The 20,301-nt window shown below is 41.5% G+C and overlaps 1 protein-coding gene across 3 annotated transcripts in view; it reads left to right on the top strand.

The window, feature by feature from the left end:
• MIDEAS (mitotic deacetylase associated SANT domain protein) overlaps positions 1 to 19,615 on the top strand; it is a 53,711-nt gene extending 34,096 nt beyond the window's left edge. For all 3 annotated transcript variants that reach the window (XM_063398631.1, XM_063398630.1, XM_063398632.1), the window contains 11 exons: positions 1,956 to 2,279; positions 3,260 to 3,605; positions 4,025 to 4,091; positions 7,492 to 7,634; positions 8,479 to 8,582; positions 9,899 to 9,974; positions 11,126 to 11,214; positions 12,346 to 12,495; positions 12,698 to 12,877; positions 13,265 to 13,464; positions 14,575 to 19,615. In XM_063398631.1, the coding sequence (XP_063254701.1) occupies positions 1,956 to 2,279; positions 3,260 to 3,605; positions 4,025 to 4,091; positions 7,492 to 7,634; positions 8,479 to 8,582; positions 9,899 to 9,974; positions 11,126 to 11,214; positions 12,346 to 12,495; positions 12,698 to 12,877; positions 13,265 to 13,464; positions 14,575 to 14,773 (1,878 nt within the window). In that variant the 3' untranslated portion in view covers positions 14,774 to 19,615. The remainder of the gene's footprint in view (positions 1 to 1,955; positions 2,280 to 3,259; positions 3,606 to 4,024; positions 4,092 to 7,491; positions 7,635 to 8,478; positions 8,583 to 9,898; positions 9,975 to 11,125; positions 11,215 to 12,345; positions 12,496 to 12,697; positions 12,878 to 13,264; positions 13,465 to 14,574) is intronic.
• Positions 19,616 to 20,301: the final 686 nt, after the last annotated feature.

Below are 20,301 nucleotides of genomic sequence, written 5' to 3' on the forward strand. Positions count from 1 at the left end.
GGTTTGACTGCAGACAGAAGCTGCCTCTCCTAAATGCAGATGATGCAGAATGGTGGCAGAAGGCACTTTGTGGGGACGTGTTTTTAAAAGGCTGGTGTAGTTTCATATCAGATCACACATGTGGGCCTTGGAACAGTTCTTCCAGCTGCTGCAGTTCAATTTTTCTGTGAATTCTAAGTTTTTTAAAAACAGCTTGAAGGATAGACAGTATGAATGCCAGAATGTGTGGTGGGTTTCTGTGGATTTCCTGGAGGACTCTAGATGACTAGTTCATACCTCAGTATTTATGCAAGAGCCTAAATGAAAGTGCCACGTATTGCACTTGCTGAAGTTATCCAGCAGCCCTCCTGCCCCAAATTCTGCAACAGGGATGGTGAGGTAGCTGAAAATCCCCTGGCAGGTCTACAAATGAAGGTCTCTCCCCTTGTTAAGAGATTCCTTTCTGCTTACCTCTGAGAATAATCAAACAGCTGAGAAACTATTCAGGGATCTGAAGTAAAAGGCCTAATTCCAAAATTAGTCATGTCCCCTCTTAGTAAACCTAGGTATGTGTAAACTTTTGTGATCAGAAAAGCTCTGGTGTGGACCAGAACATCTTTAAGGATGTCTCAACCATTTATATTAAGTTCCTACTGGCGCCTTTTCTCTATCTGTGCTGCTATTGAGGTCTCCTCTTCTTCTTTTGTCTTGGAGGGATCATCTCTGCCATCACTGAGGAGGAGTCCTTTGCTGATTGCCCCCTAGTTTTGAAAATGAAAGGAGCATGGTTAACCGAACATAAAGCCAGAGGAAAGTGACACTTTTGGGTGACTGGCACTTATGAGCTGCCATAATTTCCTCCTTGTAGTCTGCAAATTAGTTCAGGTCTCTTGACCTACAGAGGTCAGTGTATCACCCAGGAAGTATCTGAGGTTTTTAGACTGGTCAGAATTGGTGCTTGTTCATTGTCATTATTCACATTGTCATTACGTGTTGCTGTAACCAGAAAGTGGTGGAGGGAGGCTACAAAAATGTACAAGACCCCCTTACTGTCTAGAGTCAGTGGACTCTAGTGATGTCTGTCAGCATGATGAAGATGATGAATACCTTCCAAATCCAAAATTGGTAGTTTTATGGGAAAGTACAGGAGCCTGTCACCAACCTGAAGTGAAGACAGGTCCTCAGACCTCATTAATTTCTCCTGAGGCATATTCTGGGACAATGGATGCCACTTGTGACTTTACAATTGTGTGTTCCATCACTGTGTAGAAGGGGTGTACATCTGCAGTCTCTGTGAAGAAGCAGTCAGACTTGTAAACTGCAGGGTCAGTTATGGGATAAACATATCATAAACATTTTTGGGCACACTTAGCCCAACTCTAATAAAAGATCTTGAAAGGAGGCAGTCCTGGATCTTCTTGATAGGGTGGATTTTATGTGCTCAATCTTGTTACTTGGCTTATTTTGAAGCCTTAATGTTTTCCAGAGTCAGGAAAGAAAAAAAAAAAAAAAAAAAAAATGAAGCAAAAGGCTAGCTCTGGATTTGGGTTGTTTTTGTGTGTAAGAGATTTAATTAAGATATTGTCATAGTCCAGTCTTCCCTGGAGCAGAAATCCAGTTTTTGAAATGAATAACCTGCAGTTTTTGATTGTTACTAAAACTAAAGAGCCTTTGTTAAAAGTTATAAAGCAGGACACAAATTCACATAGAAAATAAAATGTCAAAACATAGGTAGTGAAACAATTCTTAAGAACGACATGTGTAAGTGTTCTAGCAGTTGAGACTACAGGCAATCCTCAAGTAATTCTATGAAATTTTAGTAACACTGTGAAATATTCTTTTTCTCCAGTAACGCTTCCAAATCCATTTCAGCTTGCAAATTGCATTGAGAACTTGATATACACTGAGAGTGAGATGATATCTCATTTATTATGTAAATAATACAGAACTTTTTAGGAATGTATTTTTCTTCTCAGGAACTGGATAATTCAGAGGAGAAGAAGAGTGTGGTAGTAACAGCTCCAGGACCTACTGCAGCTTCAAAAAGTGTTGTGGAATTTGCCAGTTCTTCACCAGCTCCCAAAAAAGCCCGGGAGGATAACAGCCTTGTGCCTCTTATCATTCCTGTGTCTGTGCCAGTCAGAAAAATTGACTTGCAGAGCCTTGAAAAGGAGAAGTCTGAGGATGGAAAGCTCCAGAGAGGCCAAACAAATGATCGAGCTCCTTGTGAACGGAAGCCCTCTGTGATAGTCACTCGGAGGCGATCTAATCGTAATACTAACACGGAGACCTCGAGCCAGGTATGGGTGGACTAAGAAGCCAAAGATGAGCCACACCTGTTAGATTTGATCACACACTTTTTAGCCATGAACTTTTCTATTAAAGTAGATTGATCTCAAGGCTTGAACTTGGAATGTATGTAGTCTGGGGATTTTTTTTAATCATAATATTGACATATATTTGGGCATTGCTGGCTTTTCATGACCTACAGCTAATTCTAGTAAAGCCAGGCAGTGCCTCACTAAATTCACTAAACAGTGAATAAAGCCAGATGGGCAATAAGACTACAATAATAGTCAGTCTGTGTCAAGAGTGCTTTCTTCATACATACATAAATACCAATAAACTCTAAGTAGGGCACATATCTCTTAATGTGAATGAAATCCAAAATGAAGATTTAGTCTCATGCAATTGAAACCTTTTACTGAGTTCTGAAGGTCAGAACTTGATTGTTCCCCTGCAGTGCGGTAGTGACAAGTGGGTGGGTTGATTTTTTTATTTTCCCTCTCTTCTATCCAGAAGTACAACAGAGTGTTCAGATACCAGAGAAATGGCAGGCATCTGGGGAGGTTTCTCTGCATTTAAATGCTTGACCATTTAATAAAATACTGTTACATTGTCTTCTGTTCTCTTACCACTCTTTGGTGTCACTGGGTATCTGTTTCAGGGTTCTGGTGTATCTGTACCAGGGTTCTGCTGTGCTTTTTTCTTCTCTTTTAAAGCTGCCATGTAGGTTGGACCAGATGTATATGTACTTCTTGTAAAATATAACTTCATAATCACATGAGCTAGAGCTGCTACCTAATAGTTCCTGTGTCCAGTCCATTCCTTTCCCTGTGCCCTTCCTCTCACTTTCCCCTTCTGCTAATTGTTGAGACATCTTCCAACTGTCCTATCCAGATTTTGAGCTGCCATGAAAAAATGACATCACCTCACTGAAGTTTTTCAAACAACCTGAGGTTTTTAATTAAATTAACAATGTAATTTTTTTTCCTAATAGCATGAAGATGCTGTTCCAAAGGATGAAGCAGAGGGCTTTGCCCGAAAACCAAAGCAGCGGCCAAGACCCGAGCCACTCTTCATACCACCAAAAGCTGGCACCTTTATTGCACCACCTGTGTATTCCAACATTACTCCATATCAGAGCCACTTGCGGTCCCCCGTCCGCCTGGCAGACCATCCTTCAGACAGGAACTTCGAGCTACCTCCGTACACTCCTCCACCAATCCTTAGTCCAGTGAGAGAGGGATCTGGGCTGTATTTTAACGCGATCCTCTCTTCAAGCGGTCATTCGGTTCCGCCTCCAATGACTCCCAAAAGTGGCCACAGAACTCTGCTTAGATCAAGTAAGTTTCATTCTAACCATCCTTTCCTGCCTAATTTATGATTAGGAACTGTGGAGCGTTAGGAGGAACATCATGCCCATAAGGAGCTGTGACTGTGTGAAACTGGAGCTTCTTCCTGGTTGTCTGGGGAGCCGGAATAGAGGAAATGCAGTGTTGCTCCATCTGGGCATGGATGTTGTGTTCACAAGCAGCCTGCAACACCCCCTGCTGACATTCTTGGGAATGAAAAGTCAGTTCCTCTCGCAGATTGTCAGTTTCTAGAACCGAGGGGAGGAAGGCATGCTCCTGGTCATCTGAAACTCCTTTATTTAGCTTGGGAGAACCTTTTTTGAGAGATGGACATCTCTGATTAGATTTGCAAGCTGTGTGAAAAGTAAATCTCAGATGTGAAGCTGAGCAGTTCTTTCCTCTCGTTTCAGATAGTTCAGAAGTTACCCCTCCAATTCTTACAGTAGTGGGGGAAGCCACCCCGGTCAGCATTGAACCGTAAGTAGCCAGTAGATTCAGAGTCTCTCAGTGAAAGCGCTTCCTTGCTTCCTCCTAAACCTTCCAGCTGCTCCCTGTGAGACAGATGTATCTCTTAGCAGCATTAAAACGATTCTTATTGGTGGTTCAAAATATAAGTTGTCCTGATTAAAAATTACACCATATGATAAGTAGTGTTTGGGCAAATGTAATTCTGGTGACACTGACTGGTTTCTGTTACTGCTCCTCTGTCTCTGGGCTGAATAACTGTTAGTTCCCTCAAGGTGAATATGTCCTGTGTGGTATACAAGCACTTCCTTGTATGCTGTGTGCTTGTATAGGGTGGGAAGGTGACGCTCCTCTAGAGGAAGGACAGAATGTAGCACAGAAAAGTGGAGTCAGCTCTCACATGCACTGGTCTGATGGCAGGTGTGCTGTAGCTGCAGCACAGCCGTGAACACTTCACTCCCCTGGCAGGCTCAGCCTGAAAACACGATGGCCAGTGGCAGTGGGGTGTGTGCCCTGAGCTAATCAGCCTTGTTAGTGTTCAGCTGGCTGTGTGCTGGGAAATCTCAGACACAGCATCATTAGGGAACACAGTCTGGAGATACTGAAGCTGGAATTGTGAGCTTTGGCTTGGTGCCTAAAGTCCTGCTAAACCTGAGCAGAATTGCAAATGTCTCTGCACAGCCTTTGCCAATGCTTTGGGAGTGTTCTCAGTTTAAGCTCAGTATTGCAGAACTACAGCAAGGTAGTTCCAGTTCATTATTTTACCTAATTAATGAACTCCTGCAAAAGCCAATCATGGAAATGCATGTCATGGAAGCACCCATATGGCATAAAAACAACCACATGGCTCAGCATCTAACTGTGCAGTCAGGGATCTCTGCTCTAACTCTGCAGCATATCCTGTAACATTTGAGATATTTGACCGAAAGTTTGCCCAGGTAAATACAACACTTCTTTTGCTTTTATCCAAAATTATTTACGTTTTAAAAATGGATTGGGGCATTTGCTGACAATTCAGTTTTTTCTTGCCCTTATTCCATTCTGCCTTCTTGTTGGAAGCTCAATTTTCTGCACTTGTGGCAGCAGCCTGTCCTGACCAAATGTTAAAATTGAATGAATGTAGGTGTTTCTTGTCCCCTTTGCAAACCTCCTCTAGACCAAGCCCATTCATTGAAATAAGCACATCAATTGTTGTATAAATTTATTTTTGGAAGTTGCCTTATTCATCTGTTTCCTGTTGTTCCACTTCACATTAATCCAGGGGAACTTAAACAGATATTTTTTGTGTCCCTCTCAGGTCTTGATCTTTGACCTCTCTGTGGTGCAATTTCTTGTGTCTGTTGGCTTAAATTGCTCAAGTTAATGACAAAAAGTTAGTTGTGATTTTAGTTGTCTGTGAAAATTTCCAAATTTGCTGGAAATTTCAAACCATGGTAACTTAGTAGTGCAAGTTAATTTCCTTTTGCCAAAAGGTAGTTATGCGCAGAGTTGTCCTACTGTCATCTTAAGTCTTACTGAACAGATGCTTTGGCAGGTAGATAGCTTTTAACTTTTAATGACAATAAATTAATAACCTGGTGTCATTCTGTTTGGCAGCACTGTTGTGATCCGTTTAGTAGACATATCTTCCTTAAAGAAAATATGGCAGGAAGCACTTTTTGTTAGAAGAAAAAAAAATGTTTAATTGGCTTTGTGGTCTTTTCAGAAATTGACTCTAACTTGTGATTACCCAGTATAGTGTTCTTAATTGCTTGTGCTTTGCCAAACCTTCTGTTAATGCTTCTCAAAAGGTTATTTAATTGCAATGATTTGAAATAGGAAATGTGATAATGAAGCTTAATTCTTTGTGAAATGGTACAATAGGCAGCTGTTGTCACAGATCCTTGTGTCCTACTGGTTTTGTAGTTCAGTTGCATCAAAGTCTTCGGGTCGCTGCTGAAGTAGGCAGCCTTAAATAAACCTAAATAAACCTAAATAAACCTTAAATAAACCGCAGTGCCTCAGCTGTGAACTGCCTTCCCAATTCACATCCTCAGTGTTGTCACACTCAGCTCCCATGGCACCCCAGGAGCACCGTTGGCTCTTACAGGCAAGAGCTCTCAATGTATTGAAATCTAGACTTCATCAGTAAAGGAACAGAAGAATACCATACCCATTTCCTCCCCTTTGATACCACAGTCTCTTAGGGCTTCAAAACACTGTATTGAAACACTTGCTAGTATCTCTCTGGATTTTTGTACAGGTTATGTGTTGTTTCAAGACTTTCTCACACCTTTTCCAATCTGCTTTTCCTAATAGATGTGTGTGTGTGTCATTTCAGAGGATGAGAAAATCTGGAGGTTGGCATTTCTCAGAAGTTTTTGCTATTCTTTATTGCACTGGCTCATGTTCTTTCTCTGGTAATTGTGCTAGGTGTGCGGCATCAAGCCAAGACTTGAAAACTATAGCAAACCTTGCATTGGGCAGGGAGTTTTACTTTTTTCTAGTGAAGCAACTCCAGAATTTTATAGTCTTATGGGCACTGCCTGATCTGCTCTCTCCAAAGAAGAGCTTCTTTCTCTACACTTTACTCTGTCAAGAGCTACCAGTGTGGTGCTAGTTGACTGAAATCTGAATGAGGAACACTTTTGCATTAAGTACATAGTACAGTAGTCTTTCAATGGGGGTTCTTACCCATCTCGGTGCACAAAATCACATTTGCTAGTACAGAGTAGAATTTCTGTGGATGGTCACTTGACTTAAAACAAATGTAGTGCTCTGTGGGTTGCATGTAGTGAAAAATCTGTCTGCTGACTCGGATGTAAAAGTATGAGACTGTTGCCAAAAGCATAGGATTTGGGTTTGGTACAAAATGAGCAATACAAGTTTCATTGTTACATATTTTTGGTTTCGGTAGTTAGAAAGAGTACCTAGAAGACACCAGCTTGCATCAAGGTCACAAAGGTCTAAATTTTGATCCTGCTTTGAGTGGGAAGTTGGACCAGATGGCAATGTTTAGGACTTTTGAAAAGGACTTTTGGAGACTCTGGTTCAGTTGTTGGTTGACAAAATGTTAATACTAGAACAGGCTCTCCTGTCTTATGCCTGAGGAGCAAGCTTGCCATAAGAGGACCCTGTATGAGAGCCTCTCAAAAAGTGATGATTATTGGAAGCTAATAACTGTTCTTTGAGCATCTGTTAGGGGATGCTAATTTAAATACAGTTTCAACCCATGCCAAAAAAAAAAAAGGGGAACTAGTAATAGACATAAAACCTCTCAACTTCTGAGTTATTTGTGTCACCTACAACACTGTTGGTGTTATATGCAAGAGCCTGCATTTGTAAATGCATTTGTTTCTTTGTTTGGTTCTTCATTAGTGTTTCTAGCAGAGATGGAGACTTCCTGGACTGTAATGTTTTTGCTTCTCTGCAGGCGAATAAATGTAGGAACGCGCTTTCAAGCAGAAATCCCATCACTTCAAGACAGATCTCTGGCAGAAGCTGATGAACATAAAGCAGAGCTGGTGTGGCAGCCATGGGGTGACTTGGAAACCAACAAAGTCACCCAAGAGAATGGTAAGAAGGCGAAAGGCTATTAAAGAGGACAGGGTTGTCACAGTGGTTGTAGGGGTAACCACACATCTACTGTAAGCATAATTAAAAATCTTTCAGAGCTGCCATTTAGGTGGCATGTTTGAGTGGTCTTGAAAACAGTTTTAGGAACAAAACCTATTTATCAGATTGCATGTATGGGGCAAGGGGAGATTGGTAGGATTGGTTCTTTTAATTGTGAAAAAACTGGGACCATTGCTTCTGTCAGGCCAAGAGCAGCCTTTTGCTCAGTGAAGCTTCCTTGGTTTTGTTAATTTGAAAACCGTACACACTCAACTTCTGTATTTTTGAGGGATGTTCTAGTCTTAATAGTATTTCAAAAAATCAAGTTGTAGACAGAAGTCAGGATGAGGAAGCAGGAGTTGTGGCTAGTAGCAGACTTGGGGAGCTGTCTGCTTTTGTTGTACGTGGGTTGTGGCCTGTATAAGTCCTGAAGGGAAGAGGAAGTGGGCAAGCTTGGAAGAAATACTTTGGATGAGAGAGAAGAATGGCATTTGTGAAATGGAAATTCACAATATAAGGGTGGATTCAAGAAATGTCTGAGGAGAAGGGAGTGGGAAGACATTAGAGGAGGGAGATTTGCAAGAAACTCCCTGTGTAAATAGTGCTGAATGACCAAGTAGTCTAATGAGTTCTGGGGTCCAAATTTGACCCAGATAAATTTGCAAGGACATTCAGCTTCTCTGAGTTTTACTTTCTGTTATGTTTAGTCCTCCTTCAAAAGAGGTAATTAATCATGCAAATCCTGTAGGAAATTTCATTTTAATCTTATTTTCTGATTTTTTTTTTGGTACCTCTGTGGAAATAGTGGAAAACCTGCTAGCTGCTGCCTGTTCAAGCATTTTTCCTGGGGCTGGAACCAACCAGGAGCTGGCATTGCATTTCTTACATGAGGAAAAGGGAAGCATTCTGGTGAGTTTGCCCAGCTGTTCACCTCAGTGTGGTCAAAGATAGTAAGGAAGGTCAGGTAACCTCTCATTCCTGAGAGGAGAACCTTGCAAATTCCTTTCAATGCATCTGGTTCCCACTGTTTGATGTCCCTTGTGTGTCACTAAAATGGGTTCTGACCAATGTACAGTGCCATGTGTACTTTTTAACAAACGCATTGACAGTCTATCAGGGCAAGCGAGCCAAGACTGTCTAATGAATCTTAGATGTTGTCTTCCTGGAAAGGTTACTGTTTAGAAAGGAAAAACAAGAGACTGGGGCTGAAAACTGAGTCAGAGGGCAGTGTCATGCATCTCTTGGTTTTGGTAAATCCATTTGACTTCTCTGTCTGTGTCTGTAGAACAGCTGTGCAGCTAATTTTATATCAGTATAGTAAGACATGATACACTTTCATTATTGCCCTTTGACACCCCTGGAAGGTAATATCAAAGAGCAGAACAGAGCAAACAGCAAAGCTTTGTCATCCTTTTGTAGTTCTATGACTGATTTAACCTGGCATAAATCAGCCCGGTGGTCAGGAGTATCCCACACTTTTGCCTGTCTGCTTGTTTCCCATCCTCTGGCACTGACACTTGTGAGCCTGCATGGACTTGCACTGGAGAGGAGATCAAACAGAAAGCAGTTTTTGTGTGTATGTGTTAGGTTTCTGCCAGCCCATTGTTGTAAATGCTGTTGTTGGCATTAGGGAGGAGCAGGACTGCCTGTGGCAGCAGGAGCTCATTGTTCAGGTGACTTCAACTGCCAGGGGAAGCACGATTCTGTTGTCTCCTTCCTACAGAATTTGAAAGCCTTTATGGTTTAAAGGAAAACTAAAAAGCAGCTTGAGAGTGGGGTTTTTGTGTGTGTGATCTTTCAGTCACATGACTGCTGTTTTATTTTGAAATACTGCTTACTCAAGTGAGATCAGATTACAATTACTTGGATGTGTAAGACAGGTATCATTTAGGGCAACGTTTTTGGATGTGTGTGTAATAGGTCTTTGGTTAATGAGAGGAAACTGATGCAAGGTCTCTATCTGTGGAATTAACTCTCTCCCAGTACCATGGTGGTTGTGTCAATTAACAGATGTGAAGAGGTGCCAAGAATGAAACACTTGCCTGTGGTACCCAAGATTAGGTGGGTAGTCGAGAATGTGATTTTTAAAGTTGTCCCAAGTGGTGAACTGTGCTCTGGTTCTTTTCTATTAGCTTGCCACAGAAAAGAGGGGATTATCAATTGCCTGATCTTTGTTTTTAATACTCCAAACACTAAATTAATTATTTTACTTTTGTTTATCCAAGGGAGCTCTGACCAAGCTGCTGTTGAAGAAGCCAGTGCGACCGCCTACCCACCCTTTGGCAGATTATCACTACACAGGTTCGTTAACCAGAACAACTCCGTGCTGCCTGCTTATCATACAGGGATTTTTCTGTCCTTTTCTGATTTTTGGGGTACTCTGTTACATTACAAGAAGATTAAAAGGGCAGTTCTCTCTTGTAACTCAAATGATGGCTTGCCAGAAATTTTGCTTGTGCTAATTATGACACTTTAAATGTAAGAAACACTGCATCCTTCTGAACATGGGCATGTGCATTGGGATAGATATGAGTTCTGATTTTCTTTATGGGGAAAAGGGAAGGTAATCCCTTGCACTAAGACACAGAGAATGCAGAAAGGTAGGCAGTATGTACAAGAAAGGCTATGGTAACCCTAGAATCATAGCCTCTCTGGCATGAGTTTCCAGGGTGGAGTTAAGCAGGGTTTTACAGGGAATAGTTTTCAAGCTTGCTGAAGAAGCCTCAGCCAACTATGGATACCTGTTGGTGTTTCTGCAAATTTTAAATGCCATAAGCTGCCTGTGTATTCTTGCACCTAATTAGAAAATAGTCAGCTGTGTGACACTGACTTCAGTGATCTGGAGTGACCCAGGTCACCTGAAAGACCTGATGTAAAGCAGTAGAGAGAGCTCTAATAGCTGGTGCCACAAAGCATAGACATTACATTTCTTCATTATTACACATTCCTACTGTAGTTGTTGGCAAATATTACTTGAATAATATCTATAAGGAAGGAGAGGATTCAAAAATGTGTTTATTATTAGAGGCAAGGAATATTTGAGGAATACAGGAGATGTAGTAAATCTTCAAGTACAGATTGCTGCTGAAAGAGAAGATCCTGTTCTCCTGCCCCACCATTTCCCTACTATAAAATCTTATGAGTGGGCCACCACAAAGTGTGTCACTTCACCTTGCTTGGGCAACATCTTAGTTCATCTAATTGAGTGGTATTTGCAAGCTGAGCTAACCTGTGGTGATGGATGTAACACCAGGAAGTGTTGAGAGGAGAGCTGAGGTGGAACAGTAAGGGAGGAGTTAACAGCAGTCTCAGTTTTGCTGTAGTAGGGTAAGGAGAGGCTGCCTCACGTGTGTGTATTGGTCTTATTTAAGGCAAACATGAAAAAAAGGTGTGTAGAAGAGTAAACATTTGAAATTGTGTGGGCTTCCATTACAACTTACTTTTACCTACAGGATCAGATAAATGGAAGGTTGCCGAAAAAAAGCTATTCAACAAAGGCATTGCAATCTACAAGAAAGACTTTTTCTTGGTCCAAAAGCTTGTAAGTTACTTTTCTTTGTTTGTTTTTTATTTTTATGTGTTTGTTGAACACTTAATACAGGAAGTTCAATCTTGATTTTTCTGAAACCTCAGTTTTAAGCATTAGGTCCTGCACTCAAAAGATTTCAGAGAAATGTCAGAATCCAGCACAGCATAAAATCTCACTAGAAAGCCAGAGCAATAATCTTTGTTTTTCTGTTGTTGTTTACTTAACCCTGGTACTTAAACTGCATTACTTCCATTAGTCCACGCTGCAGATACCTCCTCTGCAGAACACATTTATAGAGCACTGGCAATGTTTGGCTTAAATGGCTTGCTGATAAAACTAAAAAGAAACACATCTTTGCCACTGATGGAGAGGACCAAAGAAGGATATGAGAATGATGCATCCTTTAGATCTCTCTTTCCAGTGTTGTGACAATGATAGTAAAAATAATCACTCCCATATTTTGATGAGATATGACTTGTCAGCAAGGGGGGAATCACTGAAGGAGAGTGCAAAACCAGGAGCTGCAAACATATTTACTGAATAAATTCCCCAAAGGCATTTAAATTGCAAAAGCTCAGAAGATAAGAATATATTCCAAACATTTCAGAAAAATCACTGATGCAGGTTATGTAGATGGTCACAAGTCCGTGCTGATAATTGTCTACCACCATATGCCTACAAAATGCACGTGGCCAAAACAGGAAAAGGCTGCAAACCTTCACTTCCATTTTTGGATTGGTATTCTGGACTGGTCTTCGCTGAAGTGCTGCTGCAAAATAAAGCTCCCCCATAAAACTGAGAGGCTGCTGCCAAGCCTGATAGCTCAGCTGGAACATTTCAGAGGCTAAGAGGTGCATTAAGCTTACAAAGTTCCAGGTTCTGTCACCTTTACATTAACCAGCTTTTCTTCAAAAAGTTTGTCCTCTAGTCCCTAGTGAATAACAATGGCAGAAGGGGACAGGCTGTGGGATGAGGCAGACAGGAAAATATGACACAGAAAAGGAGGCTTGAACGGTAGCTGTGGTGGAATGGAGACTACCAAGGAAAGAAAATACAAAGTGTATTTATTGCACCCCTAGTGTTATTTATAAGTTTTTTTAAAATCATGTAATCCATTGGACTTTCATGTTTTTTAAACAACAGATAAAAACCAAAACAGTGGCTCAGTGTGTGGAATTCTACTACACATACAAGAAACAGGTGAAAATTGGTCGGAATGGGACCTTAATCTTTGGGGACATTGATGGTGCTAATGAGAGATCTATGAAAGATGAAGCTGAAGTTGACATCAAGGTAAGTAATTTCCTAAATTTCTCTCACCTCTTTTGGGCTGTGGTTTGAAGTCTTGTGCGTCGTCTCACTTACTGGTGAATTAAAAGCACAAACAATCTGGCTTCTCCACAGGAGTCCAGACTCACAAATTTGTGTCCTGTGTCACGTAATGTCATTTACTTACAGACATCAAAATTAACAGTTCCTTTATCTTCTGGTGAAGAGTTCCCATAGGTTTGCACGTATTCTTCCTCTCAGAAGGGATATCTTCAGTGAGGAACAGGGGCATGTAAAGGAGGAGGAGGAAGAGGAGGAAGAAGAGGAGGCAGAGGAAGGCTTGGATAACAGAAAGAGGAGGGTTGATGCTCTGAAAGATGAAGAGACACTACAAGATGGGTTACTGGTATGTGCTGCATAGTGCATGTTGTGCTTTCTATGCCACCTTCACTCTGCAAATAGTTTAGAAAACAGGTGGGCAGTTCCATATGCAAAATGTTTCCATCTGTAACTTTTTCTGGAGCAAGAGATTGGGCTGAGATAGCTCAGTGTTACTATCCATCAGACTGTGTGCTGTGATGGGAGAACTGGGCTGTGTAAGGCAGAAAAATGCAATGTATTCTTTGGTGGTGCACACAGAGGGCCATGATGAGAAAAGTCCTTAAAATAGCCTGAAGATTCCAGACAAAGAACCTTTGTCTGGAATGAGTGAAGCACAGGAGCTCAATCACTGTCTTCCTTCTGATGGTGGGCTTAAGTGTCACTTTGCCTCAACTTTTCTCCTTTTGCAAAGGCCAGCGACACCAATATGAGGAGTCACGAGGGAACTGTTGTGGGCAGAACTGGGAGGAAGCCAAGGGAGACAACAGTGAAGCCTCGAAAGCCTATTACTGCTCCAGTGCAGAGAAAGAAGAGGAAACAGAAGATAAAATCAGATGCTACCAGTAAAACACAAAACACAGAAAACACATTTCCATGTAAAAAGTGTGGCAGGTAAGACCAACTCTGCTACCAACTCAGCAATAGTCACAGAATCACAGCAGGGCATCTCCTGTGGAAGCTCCTTCTCAAATGAGGTTTCTGTCTTTCTGTATAGGCCATAGACATTGGCAATAATTTTCATGAATTACTGCCCTACTAATACTTGCAGATTAAGACTTGTTTTTCCTCAAATGTCATGAGATACCACCTGCATTTCAACTGCATACAGTATTTGGTGTTAAGCTGCACTTTCAAGTAGCTGCTGAGTTGGCTCTCTGTAATGCTTACATTTTGGTAACAAGAAGTTTCTGTGTATTTGCTAGATTGCATACATAGAACATGGTATAGGCTTAAGAACAGTGATGTAGAAATGTGAGACACTACCATCGTTATAGCAGCAGCTATTGGGGCAGTAGGTCTATGGTTCATCTGGTTAAAATTGCAGCCGTCTTTGGTGGATGTCAAATATATTTGTATTTTCTCACACAGTTTTAGTAGTTTTTGTAGGTTTGTTGCCAACAGAATCATAACTGTCAAGAAAATTCAGTTCCCTACGTAAGTTGCTTACTCGTAAAACAACAGGACAAGCAGACAAGGATTCTTAATGGTGTCTGAGCTTCACTCGTGGCACTTAATGCAAAATCCAAATAGTTAATGGTGGAGGGTGGAGGAACAGATCACCAAAATGTAATCAGAAGTAAAAAACTCAAGCATTTGGAGCTCTGTGGACACGGCTCAGCAGTGGCACTGGGCCATCATTTGCCTCCATGCTTGTTGTATTGTTGCAGCACAGGGGTACACCCGAAAACCAGGCCGTATTGTGTTAAGCAGCACGTGCATGATTCAGATACCAGCACTGCCCCTCTGAATTGAGAGCTTAATGAGAAATGGCCACAGTAAGAAATGAAGCGAGTGGTCTGAGGGTGCTCAGGATCTCCTGCTAGCATTGCTCCTTGCACTGGCTCGTGCTGAGTGGTGTTTGCTGCAGGGGCTCTGCTGCAGTGCCAGCGGGAGTTCCGGAGCTGAAGCTCATCAGCTGGAGGCCAGAGCAGCAGAAGTGAGAGAAGTGTGGAAGGAGGCCCTAGGAGAGGCCAGTGCTAATGTAATGTGTGCCTTCCTCAGGGTGTTCTACAAGGTGAAGAGCCGCAGCGCTCACATGAAGAGCCACGCGGAGCAGGAGAAGAAGGCGGCGGCGCTGAAGCAGCAAGAGAAGGAGGCGGCGGCAGCGCGCAGCCAGGCCCGGCAGGAGGAGAGCAGTGACAGTGGCAGCAGCAGCAGCGGGAGCAGCAGCGCCAGCTCGGATGAAGATGGAGAAATATAGCAGCAGACCAGAAGTGGAGGGAGTAGCAAGGCTGGACCCAACCTCCCTCTCGGTGGTCTCACTTTTTTTTTTGCTTGCACTTTTCTTACCTGAACCATCAGGTTTTGGTTTCAGTGCTGCCATTTCCTCATGCCACACGTTCCACTTGACCTTGCCAGTATGGAATGGTGGATAACAAGATTTGTTTCAACTTGTTTTGTTTTTTTTTTTAAGACTAATAAGATTTCTATTCTATTTATAATGATATCTGAGGTACATAATAGAACAATGTCACCTGCAGTGGAAGTAAGTTCTCTCGGGTCAGTCAGACCTTTCTTTTTGTTCTTGTCAGGAATCGTGGTCGTGGAACTCTTGGATATAAAGATTTCCAGACTGGAGCAAGAAAATGAAGCTCTACTCTGAGCTAAGTGTATCCAGTTATTGTGACACTGGTGATTTCTAGTTGTTTCCTTTCCCAGAAAGATCTTTTTCCTTTTATGCTTTCCTGCCTTTCTTTCTGAGCAGTTATTCAGGCAGACAAGTTTTGTGGAAAGATGGTGTGCACTTTTTACCTCTGTTTCACAAAAATGAAAAGTCCTATGAGCAAGACACTCTTCCTCCTTTTGAGACTAAGTTTTATTTTTCAAATGGAAGCCTGAGGTCAATTATCTTACAGCATTAAGAATGTAGCAATGGATATAAAAATATCCTGTGGGATTAGAGTAGCCACAGGCCTTGCAGGTTGTCTCATCTTGGAAAACAAAATGGTCAGCCTTTGATTAACTTAAAGGAGTCTGGGCTTCACAAGTGCAATTTGAAATGAAAACTCCTGGGTTTGAATTTACATAAATGAGAGTAAGTCTATTTAGCGAAAATGAGCCCAGATCTGCTTGTGTGCTGGATTGAGTGCATTTCAGAAATGGGAGGAATGGAGTCATCTCCAGCAGTGATCCCTCTGTGAATGTTTTTACTTCTCAATATCCTCTTCTGTCTTGTAGCAGCCCTCATTTACTCCTTGAAATTGCCATCATCAAGCTTTTATGGTGGAGCCCTAGTTTCATAGACAGTATGTACAGGAGAAGCTTTGTCACCTATGTGCACACCAGTGGCTGGGCACTGCTGCCTGCTGGCTTGTCCTGCTGTGAGCTATGCTCTTTGCTGAAAGGCTGACTCTTCCTTCAGAACTGACACGAGCTAGTAGCCCAAAAAGTCTAGCCACCAAAAGCTGCTGGTAAAAGAGAGTTAAGGAGAAGTGGCCCAGGTGGTAGAGGTTAGGTTTGCACAGGATTGTTCTGTACATCTCTATAGCCCACATTTGTCATTATTTGTAAGGATGCAGAGAATCTCTTGTGGCTTGTGGCAGCTGGTGCCATCCTGCAGCCCGGCTCAGCTCCCTCCCTCCGTGCAGGCCTGAGGAGCAGCACTGATCCTCGGGTGCTGGCACTGTTACACCAGACCGTACTGCAGGAGCTGGTCACTCCTGCCTTCCCCACCAGGGAGCCAGGAGGTGCAGTTGTATGTGAACCACAGAGTGTGCCTGACTGGCAGGTGGGTTTGTTTTTTTTTTTTTTTAAATCTTGACCCTTCCAGCTGCTAGATAAATTCCTGGTTAACTGTAGGAAGAGGCTATAACTCCAGCATGTCATCTGTCAGTCTTCTTGCCTGTAGTTTTATGCAACCATGATGGCTTCACTCTTTTGTTTGGGAGGCTGAGTATTGTACAACGTTTGCTTTGACCTATCTATGCTTTTGCACAGAATCGTTTTTCTGAATAGCAGAAACAGTTACTACTCTTACAAAATCAGGAGGAACATCATTAAGGACTGCACTCTTTGCAAAGTTGACACTTTCACCTGTAAATGTTCAATTTTCTGTCAAGATTGTGTTTTTCATTCCTATCAAAACTGAGGTTCCTTTTAGCATTTGGATGACTGTTCCACGTTCCTACATTGAATGGATATTGTTGACTAACCAAGAAGCACATGGCACATCATGAACTGTTAAAATCATTCAAAAACTGCAAAGAACTAAAAGCTGCTTCTTTAAAAAGAAGCTTAAGCAAATCAGTCTTCCTCTTAAGGATTTCAGTGTTGATTTTTATCTTTTTAATTTTATAAATTGGAGAAAATGTTTGTCTTCCATTATCTTAGGGCCCTTGGAGAGAACAGTTTTAGCACCCTGTGTCAGGAGGAACAGTAGGTGAAGCAACTGCAAGCATTATTGCAGTCTTCCAAAGGCCAGGTATTTCACTGATTCTCCCTATTTTAGGAAACTGATATAATTTTTCTCTTGTTATGGACAAGCCATTGAGGTGCTGATTAGAACACATCAGAGATTTTCTTTACTTGCATAAAATGTTGTGTATATTATGTGCTGATTCCAGTACTGGTTTTTTCTCTCCCACCCTGCTGTAGTATAAGTAGAACAGAACAGGAGAACTGGACTCAGTCTGTCACTGGAAGAAAAATCAGAAAAGGGCTTTTTCTGAGGATAACAGCTGTCTGTAACAGCTGTGGCTTCGCAGGGCTGACCACAATCAGAAGCCAAGTAAGTGGCATCAAGTGGGAATGAGTATGTTTCTGAGCATACTTCCAAATTGCTAGCAGCCACCAGAAGACTTCTTTTCTGGCATTGAAGTAAGGAGAACAGCTCCTCCAAGTGTCATCTTAAAAGACAAACAAGCAAACCAAGCCTTCTACCCACTGGCTCACAGTAGCAGTTTGGAATTGATCCTGCATTTGAATTGGAGCTTGCCTGCTAGTAAAAGTTGGCAGAGAACTGTTTTTTTAAAAAAAGAACAAAACCAAAACCTAAGCAGCCAACCCCCAATTTCTGTGGACACAGCATTTAAATGGAATTTGTCTAATGTGGAATGAGTTATGTTCCTACTCTTTGTGGGGGGAAAAATAATTTGAGTGGCTCTTTACTGCAGCACAGTGTTAAGTTTGTAATTCCAGTTAAGATTTAAAAAAAAAATTACCCCAAAACAAATTTTTTGTCAATTTTCTGTTGACATGTCTGTTTTAAAACTTCATGCTCATTATTTTCTGTCGTTTAAAGGCCATTTAGTGTAAGGGTTTGCTGCTACTTTAGGAAACAGGCAGTAGAAAGTCATTAATTTGAACAAGGTGTCTCTTCACCTTAATTCTTTTATATGGGAACAAATATTTATAGAGTGCAGTTCTGTAAATGTGTACTAATAGATTTGCCTTTTCCAGTGCAAGATCAGGCTTCAGGTGGTCACATACCCATAGTCAAATGGCTGCATTTCAAATCATTACCTGCCTGAGTCTTGATGCCAGCACTGAGCAGCACAGAGATGCAGTGACAGGTCATGTTTGCCCTGATCATGTACTTCTGTCTGTGCTTCTGCCTGCCCTTTACAGATAGATTCAGTCTTTCAGGTTTGTGATCTGCATGGGATAGCATCTGAGTTTTGTAAGACCATGTGTGTATGTAATTACTGCATAGATGCATGCACTTGTGATGCATATCTGATACAGCTGCAGATGTGTTTTGCAGTCTAGCTGCAAGAGCCACTCTGCATTTTAATTTATTTGATGTTTGTTCTTTTACTGACACGGGTGATGGTATCAGAGAGAACTTGGCTCTGTAAGTTGAAGGCCTACAGAATTTCACTCAGCTGTGCAGGACCATGGCATTTTGCAGGCTAGAAACAGGTGGGGATGTAGCTCATTAAAGGCAGGCCAAAGATAGAAATTCAAAAGCTTAAAGGTAACTCATCTGTTAAAGCCATTGTAAACAAAGTCCAAATTAACTAAAAATGCGCTCTGATTTATCAAAGTGAGGCTTAGATTAAAATCAACACATTTCAAAAAAAGTGTTTCTTAAATCACAAACATGATCTTGCTCACTCTCAGCAGTTAGACACTTCTTAATTCTCTTTCAGGCAGGGGACTAGAAGGTTCCTACAGATACACACTGTATTTTAAAGAAATGGGAGTGGGAAGGACTGTAGCCATAGGAGCCTTGTCTGCATTCATACAATGGCACATTTAGTCCAATGCTTACCAGAAACCTTATTCTGATACACATTTTCCCACACCAACTTTCTCTGCTTTATCTTCTGTTGTATGTCTGGAAGTTTATAGACCTTTAAAGAGACAGAGAAGCGAGTCTTCCAATCATGTTTTATTTTGGGGGAGGTGAGTTTCTATGTAAATTTGTCACTTGGGTTCAGCTGCTTTACTTTTCTCTCCTTCTCTCCTGTGTCATATGTTAGGAAGACACAGACTTTGAATCCCAAGCTGTCTAAGGATCTTTCTTTCCAAGACTTAAGATTCCACTGACAGCTGAGCCTCAAAAACCCCTTAACTTCTCCAGATTAGAAGACAACATATATTTTTATAGAAATGTAATTGTGTATTTTAAAAAAGTTTCCTGCAGCTTCTCCACATGTATTTTTCCCCTTGTAGTTCAGATTTGATATAACCTTTTTTTGTGTTCATTCATTTTATGTTCTGTTTTTAAATTTGTAGTCAAAGCTTTGGTGTACTGTACAGGAGCAGTCAGCCTTTGTAATTACTGTATAAATGCTTTATAATAAAGTATATTACTTTTATTTTAACAAGTGAGCAGACACTTTCTTTTGTGTGTCTGCTGCCTAGGGCACCTTTTAAAAGACTGTTACATGTTTAAAATGTACATATATAAATATATTTACCTGTTGCTGTACAGTTGTGATAGACTGGACTGAATTTATTTTTTGTGTGCTTTTTTATAAAATATTAATACACTAAAGGAAATCTTGCGGATGTGATTGTAATGTACTATGTAACTTATTTACTTAATATCCTCTATATATCTAAAAAACCTTTTATTAAATGAGGTTTAAAAAATAGATTCTTAGCTGAGTTCTTTGATGGTATGAGGGAGTGGCCAGCGGCTTGTGCAGGCTGTGATGCACAGGAGGCTGTCTGGAGTTCTTCTGTCTGGTCTGCTCTCTCTTTGTACTGACTTGTGTTTTCCACAGCAGCCCTTGGGGCTGTTTCTCACCTCTCCAAGACACAAGCCTGCACAGTGTTTTCTGTCTTACACCCAAGAAAATACCTGGCATGTGTGGCTGTAGGACACCAGAGAAACGTGCAGCTCCACTGCTTTACAGAAGTGATGATGAGATGTGTGTCCCACTCCAAGCCAAGCGCCTTCCCAGAAAGACAGAAGCAACCTTGACAGTGTGCTAGGAATTCCTGGGGAATAGTTCTAGGCCTGCTGTGCTGGAAATAAGGCCAGTGGGATTCTGAAACAACCACAAAGACCATGGGCAAGGCAAAGACATCATGGAGTAACTCAGTACCTGACGGCCTGCATCAGGTGTGATGTGAATCCTGATGTGAGTTCTGGGATGGCTTCAGTTGTAGATCATGTTGTATCACACTTTTCAGTGACAAAGTTTGAAAAAACTTTTAGTAAATACTGTCTTAAAGGCATTTATCTGTTATCTGAATCTAAGGGAGGGGGTTTACAGGTGTTGTTACACAGCACGTATTTTGTTTATTCTGGCAGCAGTTGGATCTCTTGCTGTGGAC

This window comes from Prinia subflava, chromosome 5 (genome assembly GCF_021018805.1).
Source record: "Prinia subflava isolate CZ2003 ecotype Zambia chromosome 5, Cam_Psub_1.2, whole genome shotgun sequence".
In the NCBI taxonomy this organism is placed as follows: Eukaryota; Metazoa; Chordata; class Aves; order Passeriformes; family Cisticolidae; genus Prinia; species Prinia subflava.